This window comes from Trifolium pratense, linkage group LG1 (genome assembly GCF_020283565.1).
Source record: "Trifolium pratense cultivar HEN17-A07 linkage group LG1, ARS_RC_1.1, whole genome shotgun sequence".
In the NCBI taxonomy this organism is placed as follows: Eukaryota; Viridiplantae; Streptophyta; class Magnoliopsida; order Fabales; family Fabaceae; genus Trifolium; species Trifolium pratense.
This window is the reverse complement of record NC_060059.1, coordinates 29594005-29610892: the sequence shown is the minus strand read 5'-3', so window position 1 is coordinate 29610892 and position 16888 is coordinate 29594005. Positions and strand designations below refer to the sequence as shown.

Here is a 16888-nt window from a genome sequence, read left to right as displayed (position 1 = left end):
CTTCCTTAGGGACCAAGTCAACAAAGGAAAGTGAAGCTTGGAGTATTGTTCCACTGACAATCAACAAGCTGATATAATGACTAAGGCTGTGAAGAGAGATCAGTTCCTCAAGCTCAGGAGGGAAATAGGGATTGTATGCTTCGATAGCTTGTCTTAAGGAGGAGTATTGGTTTGATTGGTAATTCAAGCTCTGAAGCATTATAACCTCTGAACCAGCGCTTCAGCCTCTGAAGCAATGTAACCTCTGAACCTCACAACCTCTGAAGCTGATATAAGTTCTGAAGCTCTGAAGCTCTGTTTTGGTTCTGATACGCGTTTCTGTTTTACTTAGCTTTTTAGAGTTAGTTAGTTAGTTTTGTACAGTTGTAATTCAGTTACGTTTTGTTTGTCCTAGGTAGTTATGCAGTTACTTGCATTTGAAGTAACCACCTATTGTATATAAACAATTAAGGCCCTTTGTGGAAGAATAAGATTTTTACTTTTCCTTTATTCAATTTCTGCTTATTCTAAATTCATTCTTCATTCATCTTTCATCCTTCAGTGCTCTTTGTTTTGGGTTAATCCCCAACAGAAATAGTTTTGTAAAATAGATTTAGTACCCTTAGCTTTATACTCTTTTAATTTGTAAATGTTACTAGTATTTCATTATGAAAAAATGGAATCAGATTAAGTGCGACCATGACTGTATGTAGTCAACAATTGTGATATGATCAAGATCAAACAATTTAAATTTTAATGCAATTTTTTTATTTTATTTTGGTATAGTATAAAATTTCGAGGTGATATCTAGACCCTCTAATCATAATTGTATGGCCTAAAAGTACTGACTGCTGCACCAAACCTTGAATTCACTGAATCCAGGTCATTAAAAAACACATGTGTACTCTATGTCAATTCCATATTTATTACTTTAGCTACAAGCTACACTGTATGAAACAAGCCTGCATCAAAATTGGGACGCATATAATCTCAACAAGACTGATCATCAATTTGTCCAAATATATAAAATTAACTCATCTCCAACCTATTCATAATAATTTTCATTATATATAATAAAATAAAACTCAATAAAACATTAATTATTGGAAACCAACAACAAGAAATATTCCAAAATGATGAGCTTGGTGGCTGAGATTTGACTTAAAATAATTTAAATTTTACTAAAAAAAAAAAACTTGTTTGTGTTATCGATTTCCATGTGCAAGGAGGATTTCATAAATCCAATTTAGAGTTTCACATCGAAAGTCATGAACCCGATGTGAGGGTTTATATAGGGTTGGACACAGTGACGGAGCCAGAAACTTTGAGAAGTGGGGGCAATACTTAAGAAAATAAAAATACAATATTAAAAATATAACCTATTATTTTTAATATGTATACACTAATATGTATCGTAAATATCTTTTTTAGTTTTATTATTTCAAACATTACCAAAATTAAATAAGTGTTTCAAAAATATATTAACAATAATTTTTTTTAATTAATCCTTTGATTCTCGGGAGAAGGAGTCATTCGGTTGCGATGTAACTAAAGTCTGACTAATAATTGTTCCGCCAATTTTTATTTTATTGTTATTATTTGAAGGCAAATGCTAATAAGTGCCATAGAGATATTTATTAAGAAACTAAATATAAAAAAGATCCTTTAAAAAAGTGTGTATTCTAACACCTTAAAAGTAAAAAAAAAAATCTTTTCAACAGAAAATCCTCTTCTATTTTCTTTTTTAGATTCTTAATAATGGATACTTGTTAGCAATACCCTTATTTAAAATGTAAAAAAGAAAATTGTGCAAAAATATCAACTTTTAGATATTAAATTTTACACAAGTACGTTGTTGTGGTAATAATTAATTTTTTTTGACAAATCTAAGCATTGCAAGTCCCAGGCACATGTACATATTACATAGTAGTAGTAGCAAATTCAAACTGAAGTGGGGGCTCCAGCCCACACAGCCATATACATGGCTCCGTCCCTGGTTGGACAATCCTCTTCTTTGAATCATAGTTTTGATGTGGAGTTAAGTTCAGTCCGTATTAGTACATGATGAGCATATAAATTTATACTTGAGGATGAGATTATTTTTTTTTTGGAATAAAGAGGATGAGATTATTACAATATCAAATGTAAGTAAGAAGTATTGAGAAATATGTAATTATCACCAAGTGTAGGAGACACCAAGTCTAAGGACCAATTTTTTTTATTTTTTATTTTCATGTTGTCATTTTGACTGTTTTCTAGTATATTGTGTGTGTTCAACCCTTTTGTATCATTGTTTGTAACCCATTGAAGAGATCTCTCCTATGTTTACAACTCCTCTTGGAATCCAACCCACTTGAGTTGGTCTGGTGATATAGGTTTGAGATCTGGGAGTGTGGCAGTATTCTCCACTTAAATTAAATTTCTTACAGAAGGAATTTATTTGTGGATTATTTTACTCGAATATGTGTGGGATCAAACTTCTTCCAACTCAACTTATGTTATACTCAATATTCATGTACATGTACATGAATAGTTTTTTTTTTTTTTTGAAAAAAAAATATTTTTGCATATTGTAAAATTTCAAACTAGTTTCGTGAACGTAGCTCAATTGCCAGAAATATTGCATTATATATGTAGGGTTTGGAATTCGAACTCCGAACATCCCACTTATAAATTTTAAAGGTGAATTTTCTAACCGTTAAACTATATGACAAAAAAAACACTCAAACTAAATCAATGTGTGTGATTCTTTCTTTCTCCATGACCAAATAATCTTCCGTTAATTATTAAAAAAACATTTACAATTCAAAATCATGTTATATAGAAGAGTAAAATTGCTTCTTTTCTTTCCAATTTTGTTCCTATCCAAAGTATCAAAGCATCTAAATATATTTATTTTCTTATGACATCAGGATCTGTCCATGTGCTGTGCAACATGGGAATATATGAGGTTCACAAATTCATTTCCTTCTATCTTCAATGTCAACATTTATTGTACAATTTTTGGAGGACACAACCCCTTGAACTTGCCCTTAGGATTAAAATTTATCATTTGACCAAAATATAAATAAGATTATAGAAGAGAGAGAAATAGCTTTGACTTCATTATTAAAACATGAAATTTGTGATACAATACACCATCATTAGAATGTGAAACAATATATTCCTTACAACATTAAAAACAAACCATATAAATAATTAATCAAATAAATAAGCCTCATCATCCTTTGTACAAAAAAAAAATAATATCATAATTATTATCAAACATTAGGATTTTTTTAGGAGAGGGCTAATTTTTTGTGTGCTATAATTTGTATACATTAACTTTTGTGTGCTATTCTTTTGCCAAAAGAAAGCTTAATAAATTCAAAATAAATCAGGTATCCTCTGTGCGCTTTATGCGCAACTACAGACACTAATTTTTTCAGAAGTGTGATATGCATCTTCTATGGCGTGAAGCCACTGTTTTCTTTCTTTGTTTAGTTTCTTCTTTCCAACTTTTGGCAATGTCTTGAGACACACTAATTGCATCTAATGATGCACCAGAGAGTCCTCTCCTTGTAAATCCAACTGCATAAAGACCAACTTTTCCTTTCCATCCATTTGGAAATGGATCTTTTGGTATCCCATCATCTGAAAAAAATTCATTCTCCTGTTTTCAATACATAACATAGTAATTAGAAACATATAAATAATAATAAGCCTAAACAAAATGAACAACTAATTCTAGATGCATAATTATCTATATTTGTATTACTTGTCCCTAAAAGAGAAACATGAGTAGTAATTGAACATATGCTAAGAAATTACTACGCCCTCCGTACCAAATTATATATTACTTCGAAGAAAAATAATTGTATCAAATTATAAGTCACTTTACATTACCGATAAAATATTTAATGTTATTTTTTCTATTATACCCTTAACTATTTTTTTTTTCCGAACAAATATATCCTTAATTATTTATTACTCTATCTTCTTTCAATTCTTCAATTTATTTTCCTAATCATAAATGAAGGACAATTTTGTAAATCAATTCATAATATCATATTCCCCAAAATTGATTTTCCATACTTTTCTTAATATGCGTAAAAGTGTCAAAGAGACATATATTATGGTACGGATGAACTAATATACAAGTTTTTCACACACAAAAATTACTAGTTCATAAAATGGCACAAAATTATGAGACGTTTCATAATGCATACAAGTTAAAACACAAAAAATACAAGACTAGTGTCGGATAGTGATCGTTTACAGTCAGAATAATAACGCATAGTCAGACATCTGTAGTCATTTGATCAAGATCGGACACTAGTCTTGTATATCATTGAAGCATGAGAGAGAGAGAGAGAGAGAGAGAGTGAGAGAGAGAGAGAGAGAGAGAGAGAGAGAGAGAGAGAGGAGGGAACAAGTTCTGGTTTAAATTAAACTCAACCCACTACAATAACTATCAACAAAGAATCCAATGCAAGTAAAACTGGAGAAAAAAGAAAATAAATAATACTCCCTCCTCCGTACCACAATATATGTCGTTTTGACACTTTTACACATAGTATGGAAAAAATAAATTGAACAATTGAAAGAAGAGAGAGAAATAAATAGTTGAAGGTATAATAGGAAAAAATAACATTAAATGTTTCATTGGTAATATAAAGTGACATATATTGTGGTACAAATTTTTTCTCCAAAGTGAGATATATTATGGTACGGAGGGAGTATTCACAAATTTAATATAAAATTGTAAAGAAGAACTAATTAACCAACCTTAAGCCATGAAGGTACATTGCTTCTATAGCCAGTAGCAAGAACAACAGAATCAATATCAAGAACATTTCCATCAACAAGTTCAACTTTCCCTGCTGAAAATTTCTTAATTCCAGGAACAACTTTGATTTTTCCAGATCTAATTTTCTCAAGTGCTCCAATATCTAAAACTGGTGTTTTCCCTGAAGTGTTCTTAAGCTCTAAAGGTCCAATAGATGGCCTTTTAATACCATACTTTTCCATATTCCCCAAAATCAAACGTGTCAGAACAAGTAATATCTTATCAACCATCCAAACTGGGAACCTTTTCATCAATGTAACTGCTAGCTCAAAAGTTGATTTTCCAAATATTTCCCTTGGTAGCACATGAACCTAATAATCAAAATCACAAATTAAAATGGGTCAAAATCTATATATACACTTAAAAATGCTAACTTTAAATAAAAACTTATAAGAAAAAATTTATGTTTAAGAATAATGATCAGATACATCAGTTATTTAATGAATCTGAAAAGTAAATTTTTTCTTATACTAGAGACCAGTGGAAGTATATTATTTTTTAGTACTCACCGAGCTTCGAACAACCATTGTTGGATTTGCATTATGGTTACAAAGATCAAGAGAAACTTCCATGCCGGAATTTCCACAGCCAACAACGAGAACTTTCTTACCGGTATAACTTTCACCGGATTTATAATCACAAGCATGCATAACATGTCCACCAAAATCATTCAAACCTTCAAATTCAGGAACAACTTTCTCTGAATTTTCGCCGGTAGCAACCACAATCCACCTACAAATATACTCAACTTCAACAACTTTATCATTTTTATTTCTAATAGTCTTAATCCTCCAAAGACCAAAAGTTTCATCATACTTAGCAGATTGAACTGTTTCATTGAAATTTGGAGTAATGTTAAAGTTTTTAGCATATGATTCAAGGTAGTTTATGAACTGAAATTTTGAAGGGTATTCTGGGAAATAATCAGGGAATGGAAAATTGGGTAGTTGACAGAATTGTTTAGGAAGATGAAGTTTAAGACGATCATAAGTTCGATTCTGCCAAAGCGATGCAATGCAGTTAGCTCTTTCGACTACGACGAAAGGGACATTTTGGTCTTTTAAACAAGCTGCAACTGCTAAGCCTGATGGACCAGCTCCAACTATTACAGGTCCATCCACCAAAATGCAACGGTTTTTGAAAATGTCTTCGGGGTCGAATGTTTGAGACATTGGTGGCATGTTTAGACTAATGTTATGCATTTTGTTTTTGTGTTATGATTAAAGAGGTTGAGAAATGGAATGAAATGTGAAGAATGATGAGAAGAAAAGAGAATGAGAATGAGGTGAGATATTGTTGTTTGAATTGAGAGTGGAGAGGGAAAGGGGAAGTGTGGGGGTATAAATAGGGAAGGGGTGTGTGATGTGGATTCAGAGCATGTGATGTCATTGGAAAAATAATAAGATATAGCTTATGACTTATGATTAGAGAAATCATTATGAATGAATTAAATAACATCACCAAGAATTAATAAAATATAATTGTTAAAATTTTATGTGGCAGCGATATTTCATATTAACGGTGTGTCTGTTCAGACAAGAATGGTTGACCAGTGCATTTTTAATGTACTTTTTTTTTATCTTTTGTTACGGCATTTCTTCCTCCATTTTTAGTGTTTTTATTGTGTTTCCTAAATTTAATTTAGTTCTGCATTTATTTTATTTTTGCTACTTATTCTCTTAATAAATAATAATTTGACACATTCTCATTCCGCGGATCATAACTGAAGCTACAAATATCGGATTGAGGCGCGGAAATATGTGTTGGAAATCTGAGACAAAAAGCTACAACTTTCATGTTGAAGCCTGAATCCAATTCGGAGCGCAAATAATTCAAAGAATTACGTTTATGTTCTAGGCTTTAATTAAAATACCAATTTTTGAGACAATTTATGTTTTTCGACCCGATATTTTAAGGCCCGATATTTTGTAATATAAAAACTAAAAACGCAGCTAGGGCTGCCTCATGGAGTCATCCACGAAATTCTCAAAAAAATACGCTTTGTTTTGAAATGGAGAACTAATCACCAAGGATTAATCTACTGTAATCGGTTTCCGCCGATACTTTGAGGTTCTATAATTTTCAATCAAATTGCTTTTCCCTTTCAATATTTATGCTATATGTCTTGTTTGTTTTGTTCAAGTTCTATAGAATAAGTGTTTATTAATTTCGATGATTATATGTTCTTGAACCTTGATCGTGTTTGCTTAATTCGCGTGTGTTTGATCATGTTTGCTTAATTCATGATAGCTTTAATCTGTTTGCTTAATTCGGAAATCAGAAACATATATCTTGTAGTGTCAATTGCGCTTGTTTAATTGATACTATATTCGAAAAGTGATTAGAATCCGCTTAGGACTTGGAAATTGTATGATTCAATGATAAGTTGGGAAATCGAAACAACATATAGATTAATCATTTTAGCTTATTTGATAATCACTTATTTTCAACTATTTCTCTCAAAACCGAAACCAAAACCTCCATATTTCATAGCTTTTATTCGACTCTAACTATTTGCTAAAATTGTTAACAGAGTCCTTGCGATACATACTCGAGCGTCGTTTCCAAATCTACACTTTTAAAACTCGTTTTTGACCCGTGTGTGACGATCAAATTGGCACCGTTGCGGGGGACATCTCAATTGATTTTAGCCAATATTAGACTCAGTTGTTGTGTTCTTGTGTTCTGGCCATGCTTTCCCGTGTTTTTTGGCCTTTATGCGCCCTAATAATCAATTTTCGTAAAAAAATAGTTTTATGGACAATCTTCTCTGGATCGAGTGTTTCCTGTGCAATTTCATCAGGAAAAAATCAGAGTTCAAAGCCTAAAAATCCCAAATTCTGTGTTTTATTATTTTATTTTAATTTATTTATGTTTTCATAGTTTCAGAAAATTCCAAAAAAATTCCAAAATTCTTATTTTACTTAATTAGATCAAATTTCGTGCTTATGTAGTATTTTTCTGAATCTATTTTAACCATATCTCTTCTTTCGTTTTGTTTCTGCTGACTATAGACATTGTTGACATTCAGTGCTGAATTAGTAACTTGTTTGATTTTGATCCAAAAATTAAAAGAGCTTTGCACACACGTCGTAGCGAGAATCTCGCTAATACTAGTTCATCACCCACTAACGAGTGTGATTCTGATTCTTTACATAGTTTTTCTTTGCATAATTTATTTGATTCTTATCTTGTTTTTTATAATAACATGGCTGAACTTGTTTTTGATAATAACAATGTTCTTTCAGCCATGTTATTATAAAAACAAGTTAAGAATCAAATAAATTATGCAAAGAAAAATTATGTAAAGAATCAGAATCACACTAGTTAATGGTGATGAACTAGTATTAGCCAGATTCTCTCTACAGCTTGTGTGCAAAGTTCTTTCAATTTCTGGATCAAAATCAAACAAGTTAGAACGAGTAGACCTAGTAGCAAGAACTAATTCAGCACCGTAGCAACAAATGTGAAAATGTCAGCAATGTTTATATTCAGCAGAAACAAGACGAAAGAAGATATATGGTTAAAATAGATTCAGAAAAATACAAAAACACAAAATTTAATCTAATTAAGTAAAATAAGAATTTTGGAAATTATTTTGGAATTTTCCGAAACTATGAAAACATAAATAAATTAAAATAAAATTGTAAAACACGAAATTTGGGATTTTTAGGCTGCTTTCATCTATTTTGTTCCAAAATAAAGGACTTTGAACTCTGATTTTTTTTCTCTAATGAAATGGCACAGGAAGGAAATACTTGATTAAGTGAAGATTTCCTAGAAAACTATTTTTTTATGAAAACTGATTATTAGGGTGCGTAAATGCCAGAAACCACAGGAAAGCAAGGCCAAAACGCAAGAACACAACAACTGAGTCTAATATTGGCTAAAATTAATTGAGAGTCCCCGACAACGGCGCCAATTTGATCCGCTGTCGCACACGGGTCAGTGATCTCCCGTGGATTTTTTACTAAAGACTGTCCAGTAGACATTCTAATCCTTCAATGTATTTTGACCACATACATAATTAATGGTTGTGATTTTACAGTAGAAACTTTTTAATGGAGAGGATCTGCTCCCGTGTCTATTGTCATAATCGGAGACCAATACATATAATTGCATTCAATTATTTTATTTTTTAAAATTATTATGGTCTCGACAAGTTAGTGTTGGTGTTTGCATATGTATTTTATAGCTAAAAATATCAACGAATTTGATCCAATTAATAGGAAATTGACAATTTTATCATACAAAGATATGAATTCAATTCTCACTGCCAACATAAAAAAATATTGGTTACCTTTATAAATGTTCTATGAACTTTGTGTTATGTCTTTGGCGAAATCATATTTAACTCGCCTACATTTTTTCATTTAAGAAAAAATAGTATTAATATTTCATCATAGAATATAAGAAATTTGTAATTTGTAATTAAGGAGATAATTAATATAACTTTTGTCCCCGGCATAGTTAAATTAGCCTTGATATTGCATGTAATATGTAGGGGTCGGGGTTTGGACCCCGGTACTCCCACTTATTCGCACTAAAATGTGAAATTCTAGCCACTAGAGGCTAGTCGACAGAAAAAAAAAATCCAACTTTTTAGATGGACCAAGGTACTTTAGATGCACTTGATATCAAATCAAGATAGAGGGACGGACTTGATTTCCATTGATGATTGCAATATTGATCATGTGAGGACTAGGATAATACAACACTACAATTTCAAGAATTAACTTACGTATTTACTTTTAAAAAATGAAAAAGATGGCCACTTAATTCATGGGGTTTACTAACAAGTAGAACAAATTTTAGGGGTTTTATTTTGAGGCCATTTTTCATGAATCCCATGTTAGAAAAGGATTGTTCATTTGAATGCTTCTTTATTTTTTATTTATGAGAAACATCTAGCAAGTTACACTAACATATATGCCTCACATTTTTGTGTTTAATTAAATGGTCAATCATGTCATGTGGTTCATGAAAGAGAATAAAAAGAAGTTCATAATATGATGTTGAGTTTTCATAGGAATCGTATTGTTGATACTTAAACTTTTAATTTGATGTTGTGGTTTACTTAAAGAACCAACACAAATTTATAGTGTTTTTTTTTTGGTACATATTTAATAGTGCTTAATACTCCATTTGTAGCATCACCAACCTCATGTGTCACTTTACCATTTTTAACCTATATGATGCCACGTTGCCGATGATTGAATACATAGACAAAAGAAATCGATCAATCCTATGAACATTTTTTTTGTTGATATTTCAATGTATTTCCCATTTTTCTAGAATATTCAAATATACTAATATTTTCAAAGTTTCGAAATGGAATGTATGCCGAGACGTATCAAAACGCCAAAATTTGTAATCAAAATTGAATGAAGAGAAACCTTTCCTTCGTTAATTTTCTTCAAAGATTGTAAAATTATTTAATTAACATGCCGCTTTTCCGAGTTGGTATCATCTCCATTTTGTAGTTTTTTCATTTCCTCTATTTTATATAATTTTGAAAATATAAATGTAAAAGTAAGACATTAGATGAGTTAAAATCTCTTTTATACCCTCCAAAATATTAAAAAAAAATTGGTAATGAAAGAAATAAAAATCATAAAAAATAGAGATGATCTTTCACGACTTTTCCACTTTAAATTTTATTCTTCTTCGATTTTTTTTACCTTACTAAAAAATTAAATATGTAACTGAAAAATTTAACTTAAGTGGTTAACGAGCTTCCTCTACGAATAATCGTTTGAGAGAATTCAAATTTAATTTTTTATGGGAATAATTTTTTATTTGACTTTATTTATAGTTTCTTTGTTTAAAGAGATTCTTTCTTAAAAGAGACTATAAAAAAAAAATGTTAAAGTAAGTTGTACAAAATATACTCTCTTTGTTCTTTTAGAGTCGGTTCTATTTTATCTTTGTAGATATAATTCAGATGGTAGATATGTTGTAATATTTAGGGCAGAAATTTAACTAAGGAATGATCTCACTATTCTTGACTGGATATATATTTGTTGACTTTTATTATATAGCCATAATTCTGATGTTTTCCGCCAAACATCACCGTTTCTATTAAGACATGAGGAGAGTCAAATTCAAAAGACTAATGTAATGTAATAAGTAGGAGAGTCTAGTGGTTGAAGTACCATATTAAATGTTCAATATACTCAATGTAGAGTTCTTTACGGTTTGGTTGTCACTTATTTCTTTCTTTTCGCTATGTCTTTGTGAAGTTTTTTTCAATGGATATAGCTTTACTTTTTTTCTTATTATGGAAAAGAGATTTTCCTCGGGAGCCACTTCAAACAAACACTTTAACAAGTTTGCATCAAATAAGTTTTGATTCAATTAAGAAAAAACACGAGAAAATACCCACTTGTGTGATTAATTAATAACATTATCTTGCTAGCAAGCCCAAACTCCTAATCAAAGTAAGGATGACAAGGATAACCATCGATTATACATGTAGAGAATTTGAATATAGACTCCTAGATTCAATCGTTATGTATTGAAATAGGAACTTCCTAGCTCAAATGCCAATAAGTTAATATTGAAGTTTGGAATATTGAACATCCCAATCACACACACCATTGTACCTCGTTCTCTTTGCAATTGTAGTAACTTAGTATTAGTAGTACTAAGTTGTATTTTATAACCAAAAGATCTTTATCCAATTGCTAAAGTGCACACCATGCATTGAACACTACTCATTTTCAAATTGTTGATTGAGGAATTGTTTGAATTAGGGATCAAGTAACCGTCCCCACGTGCATTAGACTTTGATCTTTGTAAATCTTCTCGTAGAGAACCACGTAATTACTTGATCTTTGTGTTAATTACTCTGAAAAAACCGCTGACTAGTGTTTCTGAACACAAGTAATGATTCACTCTTATGTAAATAGAAGTGGAGGTGCCTGAATGATTTGTCTACTTCTTGGTTTAATCTTTTGTATTTTCGTTATGAATTTTTTGCCGCTAATTTCTTATATGGGGAAGGGAGGGAGGGTCTCAAACATGCTTCAATTTGGTGGCGGGATATGTGGAAAACAGGCGGCACGGAGGAAGGGGGATGGTTTGTTAATAATATTAGTAGCATTCTCGGCGACGGTTAACAATATAGCTTTTGGAAGGAAAAATGGTTAGGAATGGTACTGTTAAGTGAATTGTATCCATCTTTGTTTCATAAATCAACTCATAAAGATGCTTGTATTTTAAATATGGGGATATGAAATAACAACATGTGGTCTTGGAAACTCAATTGGATGGCAGCACTTGATGATGCAGATATTGAATCCTTCAATGAATTGCATCAATTGCTTGAACAGGTTTGGCCTAACAGAGCTTCTAGCGACAGGCGAAGATGGTCATCAAATTCTGATGGTTCTTTTTCGGTTCGATCAACATACATGGTTTTGCAGGACAGACGTGTAGGTACTGCTCTGGATACACATACAGTGGCAGCATTGAAAAGATTATGGAAGAACAATGTTCCATCAAAAGTTAGCGTTTTCGGTTGGTGGTTGTTACTTGAAAAATTACCAACCCGGGAGGCTTTGTTTCGCAAAGGTATTATCACGAATAATCATGAGAGAAGTTGCGTATTTTGCTTCAAAGAGGTAGAGGACATACAACACATTTTTTTCACTTGCTGCATTACTTCACAAATTTGGCAGAAAATATTTGTTTGGTTGGACAATATTGTTATCCCTTTTGAGGACGTTACAAGCTATTTCTCTTTGTTTGGTGAATTAGCAAAAGACAATTGTAGCAAGCGAATTCGTTATATAATTTGGTTGGCGACGACGTTGAGTATTTGGTGTACGCGTAATAACATTATTTTTAGAGGAGACTGTGTCAATATATCATCTTTAGTGGAGCAAATTATTTATTTTTCTTGGTTTTGGTTTATAGGCCGAACAGAGAACAATGTTATTTTAGCTTTATCTGCCTGGCGTAATAGCGTAATAATCTTTTAGATTGTTTTCAACGCATCTAAAGTAATCTATTATGAATTGTAAGGGTTGAATACCCCTTGTACTCCTTATGATTCATTTTTTGCTTATAAAAAAAATTGTATATATAGTCAATATTTATAAATCATAAAAAAATGTTGTTTTTAGGCATGCGAGAATATCTATGAAGAAAAAGATATTTGTAAATTTCTTGACTAATCCACATGAGAGGAGATCGACACTTCGGCCGACAGATGTTTTGGTGCATGGAAGGGTATGAGGTAAACATGCTTGTGTGAACTTATCCGTAGTTTCTCCGCTTGTGAGACTATATTGTTGAACAGACATCTCTGAGAGCCAACACGGTTCTGATCATAACCCTTTGCTGATTAGCTGCCATAAACTCATCAACAGTACAAAAAACAAACTTTCATTTTCAGGCAGCATGGATGTCGCATCCAGATTATGAGCAACCTGTTGATAAAACTTGGTCAAATTCTAATGGTAATGTTAACTAGTACCTAAAAAAAAATATATAAATTTGCTTTTTCTTTTTATATTTTAACTAGTACCTCATAAGACACTAGTTATCATAACCCGAAATATTTTATTTTTTAGATTTATTAAAAATTGTAATTATATATACTCTTTATTCAATAAAATTGGGTATATAAATTTATTGAAAACTGTAATTATATATACTCTTTATTCAATAAAATTGGGTATATAATTTTTGGCTACATCTGTTTCCTTTCTTAAAGTTTAAATTTTTTGGGAACGTAGTAATGTTTCTGTGGGAGGCAGTATTTCTCCACTTTTGGTTTAGTATATGTTGAGGGATACAACATGAAGAATGTCTTGTATGAATTAATAATTATAAATTGATATATTATATGAAATTAGAACACACTTACTTGTGAATTAACAATCATGATTATCGGAATAGTCGATATCGGAACCATCGATATGTTAGACAATATTTTCCTTTGCCTATCACTAATTGCTCCGGTCTTTGAGGTCTTTGATGGGTAAAACCACAAATGAGCTCACTGTGTTTATGCGTGACGGCAAAAGGGACCTAGTAAATCTTATATATAAAAGATCTCAACCCTAGTACCACCCATCATGGACCCTAGAGTTGGGCCTACACTTTATTCTACACAAATCAGAATTAGTGTTTAAAGTCCATTATTATTGATCACAATTATCGGGCTTAACCATCATTAAATGAATCACAACAACATCAACTCATTTTTATTAAAACCAAAAGCCACAATTGATCGCGGCCCATAAAATATTAGAAAATATTCTAACATGTCTTCGTTTTGATCATGTGAAAAATATTATAAAATTGTTTTAAAAGTGTAAAAAAACAAATATAGATTGAAGCAAATCATTGTATAAATGAGGAATAAATGTAATTTATACGAAGTCAATTCAAATAATTGTGAAAGAATTTACACAATTTGTTTGAAAGTATTCCCCTTATATATAAAAGTCTTCAACAATATCACAATCATAGATTCATAATGTACAAATAATGTTGTATATGTGACTATTTATTTGTAGATATTGGCTAAATGATTGAATCGCATTATGGCCATGTTTGGTTATGAAAGCCGATTTTATTTTATTTTTATACATTTGAATTGAGGTTTAAAACTAAGATATTGTATATATTACTCAAATTTCTTATTATTAGATCAAATTTAGCGATTTTATGAAAGCTGATTTTTAGCAAAGGAATAAGCACTTTATTTAATTAAAGGAATAAGTACTTTATTTAATTATTTACCAAACTACAACTTATACGAATCTTACTCAAGAAAAAAATAAAACTTATACGAATCCAATGACAATTGGATTTTATTGGGTACAAAACTGGACCATACTGTTAAAACTCCATATAGTTTGATTCAAATATATTGGATTTTAAGATTTTTACCTATTATTCCAACCCATGATTTTCATATGTTTTGAATTTTTTTTCATTAATATTTCACATATTATAATATCTAGTATGAAATGTTAAGACAAATTAGAAACTAACGATAGAGAATTGGCAATGTCTCTTTGATTCCAATATGGCATACATCTTAGTTAAGAAATGATGACAATCTTGTTAGATAATAATATTATTAGGGCTTTAAATATTGGGCTTTATATGTTAGTAGTCTAGAAGTCCATTAGGAATTATTATAAATTGTCTTGTAATGATTATCTTTTATATTATAAATATTGGGCTTTATATGTTAGTAGTCTAGAAGTCCATTAGGAATTATTATAAATTGTCTTGTAATGATTATCTTTTATATTATAAGCTTGTATACACAAGCAAACTCTAAACCCTAATTTGTTTTCCCTGTTTTCCCTCCATTTTATCTTGCAATTTTTATTAAAAAATAATACAATTTTGTCTTAACTAGGATTCGAACTCACAACCCTTCAATGAAATACAATATTTCCAACCACTATGGCAAGAATACCAATTGTGATTAAAATTATGTGCAATAATTGATAAGCACCATCAATTTTAAAAATATATCATATCAAAATTATTGTTGACTATATTATTCATCACAAAAAAAATTTATGTCTTTCTTGATCAATGATTTTTTTGTGATGAATAATATAGTCAACAATAATTTGTTTTCCCTGTCTTTCTAGAACTTTGACCCATACGGTGTTTGGGTCTAATTAGGTGTAATATATAACAATAAAAAATAAAATACAAAAATTCTAAGAGCATTTTCAATAAGAGTAATATAGGAAATTTAATGGACTAATTATTCTATATTTGTTTTATGTGCTTATTTTATATTTTATATATTTTTTAAATAATTTTGGACCCCGTCGTTTTGTTTACTTATTAAAAAAAAATTGTTGATAACTAAAGGTTAAAAAATTGATGATAATTAAAGGTTAAAAAAACAATTAAAGACCTAATCAAGAACATAAACTTAAGCAGACATCCATAAATAAATAAAAATTGTGATTAATTTCGTCGTTCAAATTTATTGAAAACAGAGTTAACATATTAGGATTCCTAAATTCTTTCATAATTGAAGCACATGTTTTAGCGGTTGAAAGATTTTATTGTAAGTAAGGGATGCAGGTTCGATGACAAATCTGTATTTTTTTAATATAAAGCTGCAATAAAAAGAAAGAGAAAATGAGAGGGGAAAAAATTTGGTATAGGGTTAGCTTATGTTAGCAAGCTTATAATATAAGAGATTATCAGTTTTTAATTGTTTAAATTGTGCAATGAAAATTGATGGTGCTTAATTGTCGTATGAAATATTTTCTATGAAAGTTGATGGAGCTTAACACTTTGTGGACATAATTTAAATCACAATTGGTCTGCTAGTGCATATTGTATCAAATGATCATCGGTTAATATTAAATCTGCAATGTTAAAATCAAAATAAAGAAAGTGATTAGTGACATGACTATGGTTGTGTTTGGTTGTATTGCAAAAAAAATTGATTAGTGACATGACTATGTATGTGCAATAATTGATAAGCACCATCAATTTTAAAAATATATCATATCAAAATTATTGTTGACTATATATATATATATATTGACACTTTCAACAATATTGAAATCTATTAAAAAAAACATCTTTCACATTTCAATGTCTCATGTAACCTTGCTTATATCACTTTTTAATTATTTATTATGCAGTTTATTAAATTGCAGTTTTTTAAAATTGGAAAAAGAATTTTGTCAAAAAAAAATGAAATTTTTTTTTTATATTTGTTATAAATACCCTTTATTTTTACGTTAATGTATCCAAACTCAGGTGACAACGACGATGATTTAGAACTTGACATTCCATCAGATTTATTGATTCCAAATTCAGGTGATCCTCTTGCTTCTATCGTTGAAAGCACCTATCCACAACTTTTCCAAAACATGAACGATATAACGTATTTCCAAAATAGAGCTATACTAGCTCCTAAAAATTCAATAGTAGACACAATAAATGATTGTTGTCAAAAAAAAATGATTATATGTTGGATTTAATTTCCTGGTGAAGAAAAAACATATTTGAGTTATGATACTCCACTCACACAAAATGTAGACGGTCAAACAGTGGATGATGTTCATACTCCCG

General features: G+C 30.3%; 1 protein-coding gene across 1 annotated transcript; it reads right to left on the bottom strand.

The window, feature by feature from the left end:
• Positions 1-3161: 3161 nt before the first annotated feature.
• Positions 3162-6100, bottom strand: LOC123900591 (probable indole-3-pyruvate monooxygenase YUCCA3). Its single transcript, XM_045951527.1, has 3 exons — positions 5317-6100; positions 4747-5118; positions 3162-3631 (listed from the first exon to the last, which is right to left on the bottom strand). The coding sequence occupies exons 1-3, from the start codon at positions 6007-6009 to the stop codon at positions 3404-3406; spliced, it is 1293 nt and encodes a 430-aa protein (XP_045807483.1). The 5' UTR covers positions 6010-6100; the 3' UTR covers positions 3162-3403.
• Between the last annotated feature and the right edge of the window lie 10788 nt (positions 6101-16888).

What these genes read in the sequence shown, in the direction of transcription:
- LOC123900591 (XM_045951527.1), bottom strand. Translation starts at nt 6,009, where the DNA reads ATGCATAACATTAGTCTAAACATGCCACCAATGTCTCAAACATTCGAC. An exon ending in CAATGGTTGTTCGAAGCTCG is followed by an intron (nt 5,119 to 5,316) that starts GTGAGTACTAAA and finishes TTTGATTATTAG; the next exon opens with GTTCATGTGCTACCAAGGGA. An exon ending in ATGTACCTTCATGGCTTAAG is followed by an intron (nt 3,632 to 4,746) that starts GTTGGTTAATTA and finishes TATTGAAAACAG; the next exon opens with GAGAATGAATTTTTTTCAGA.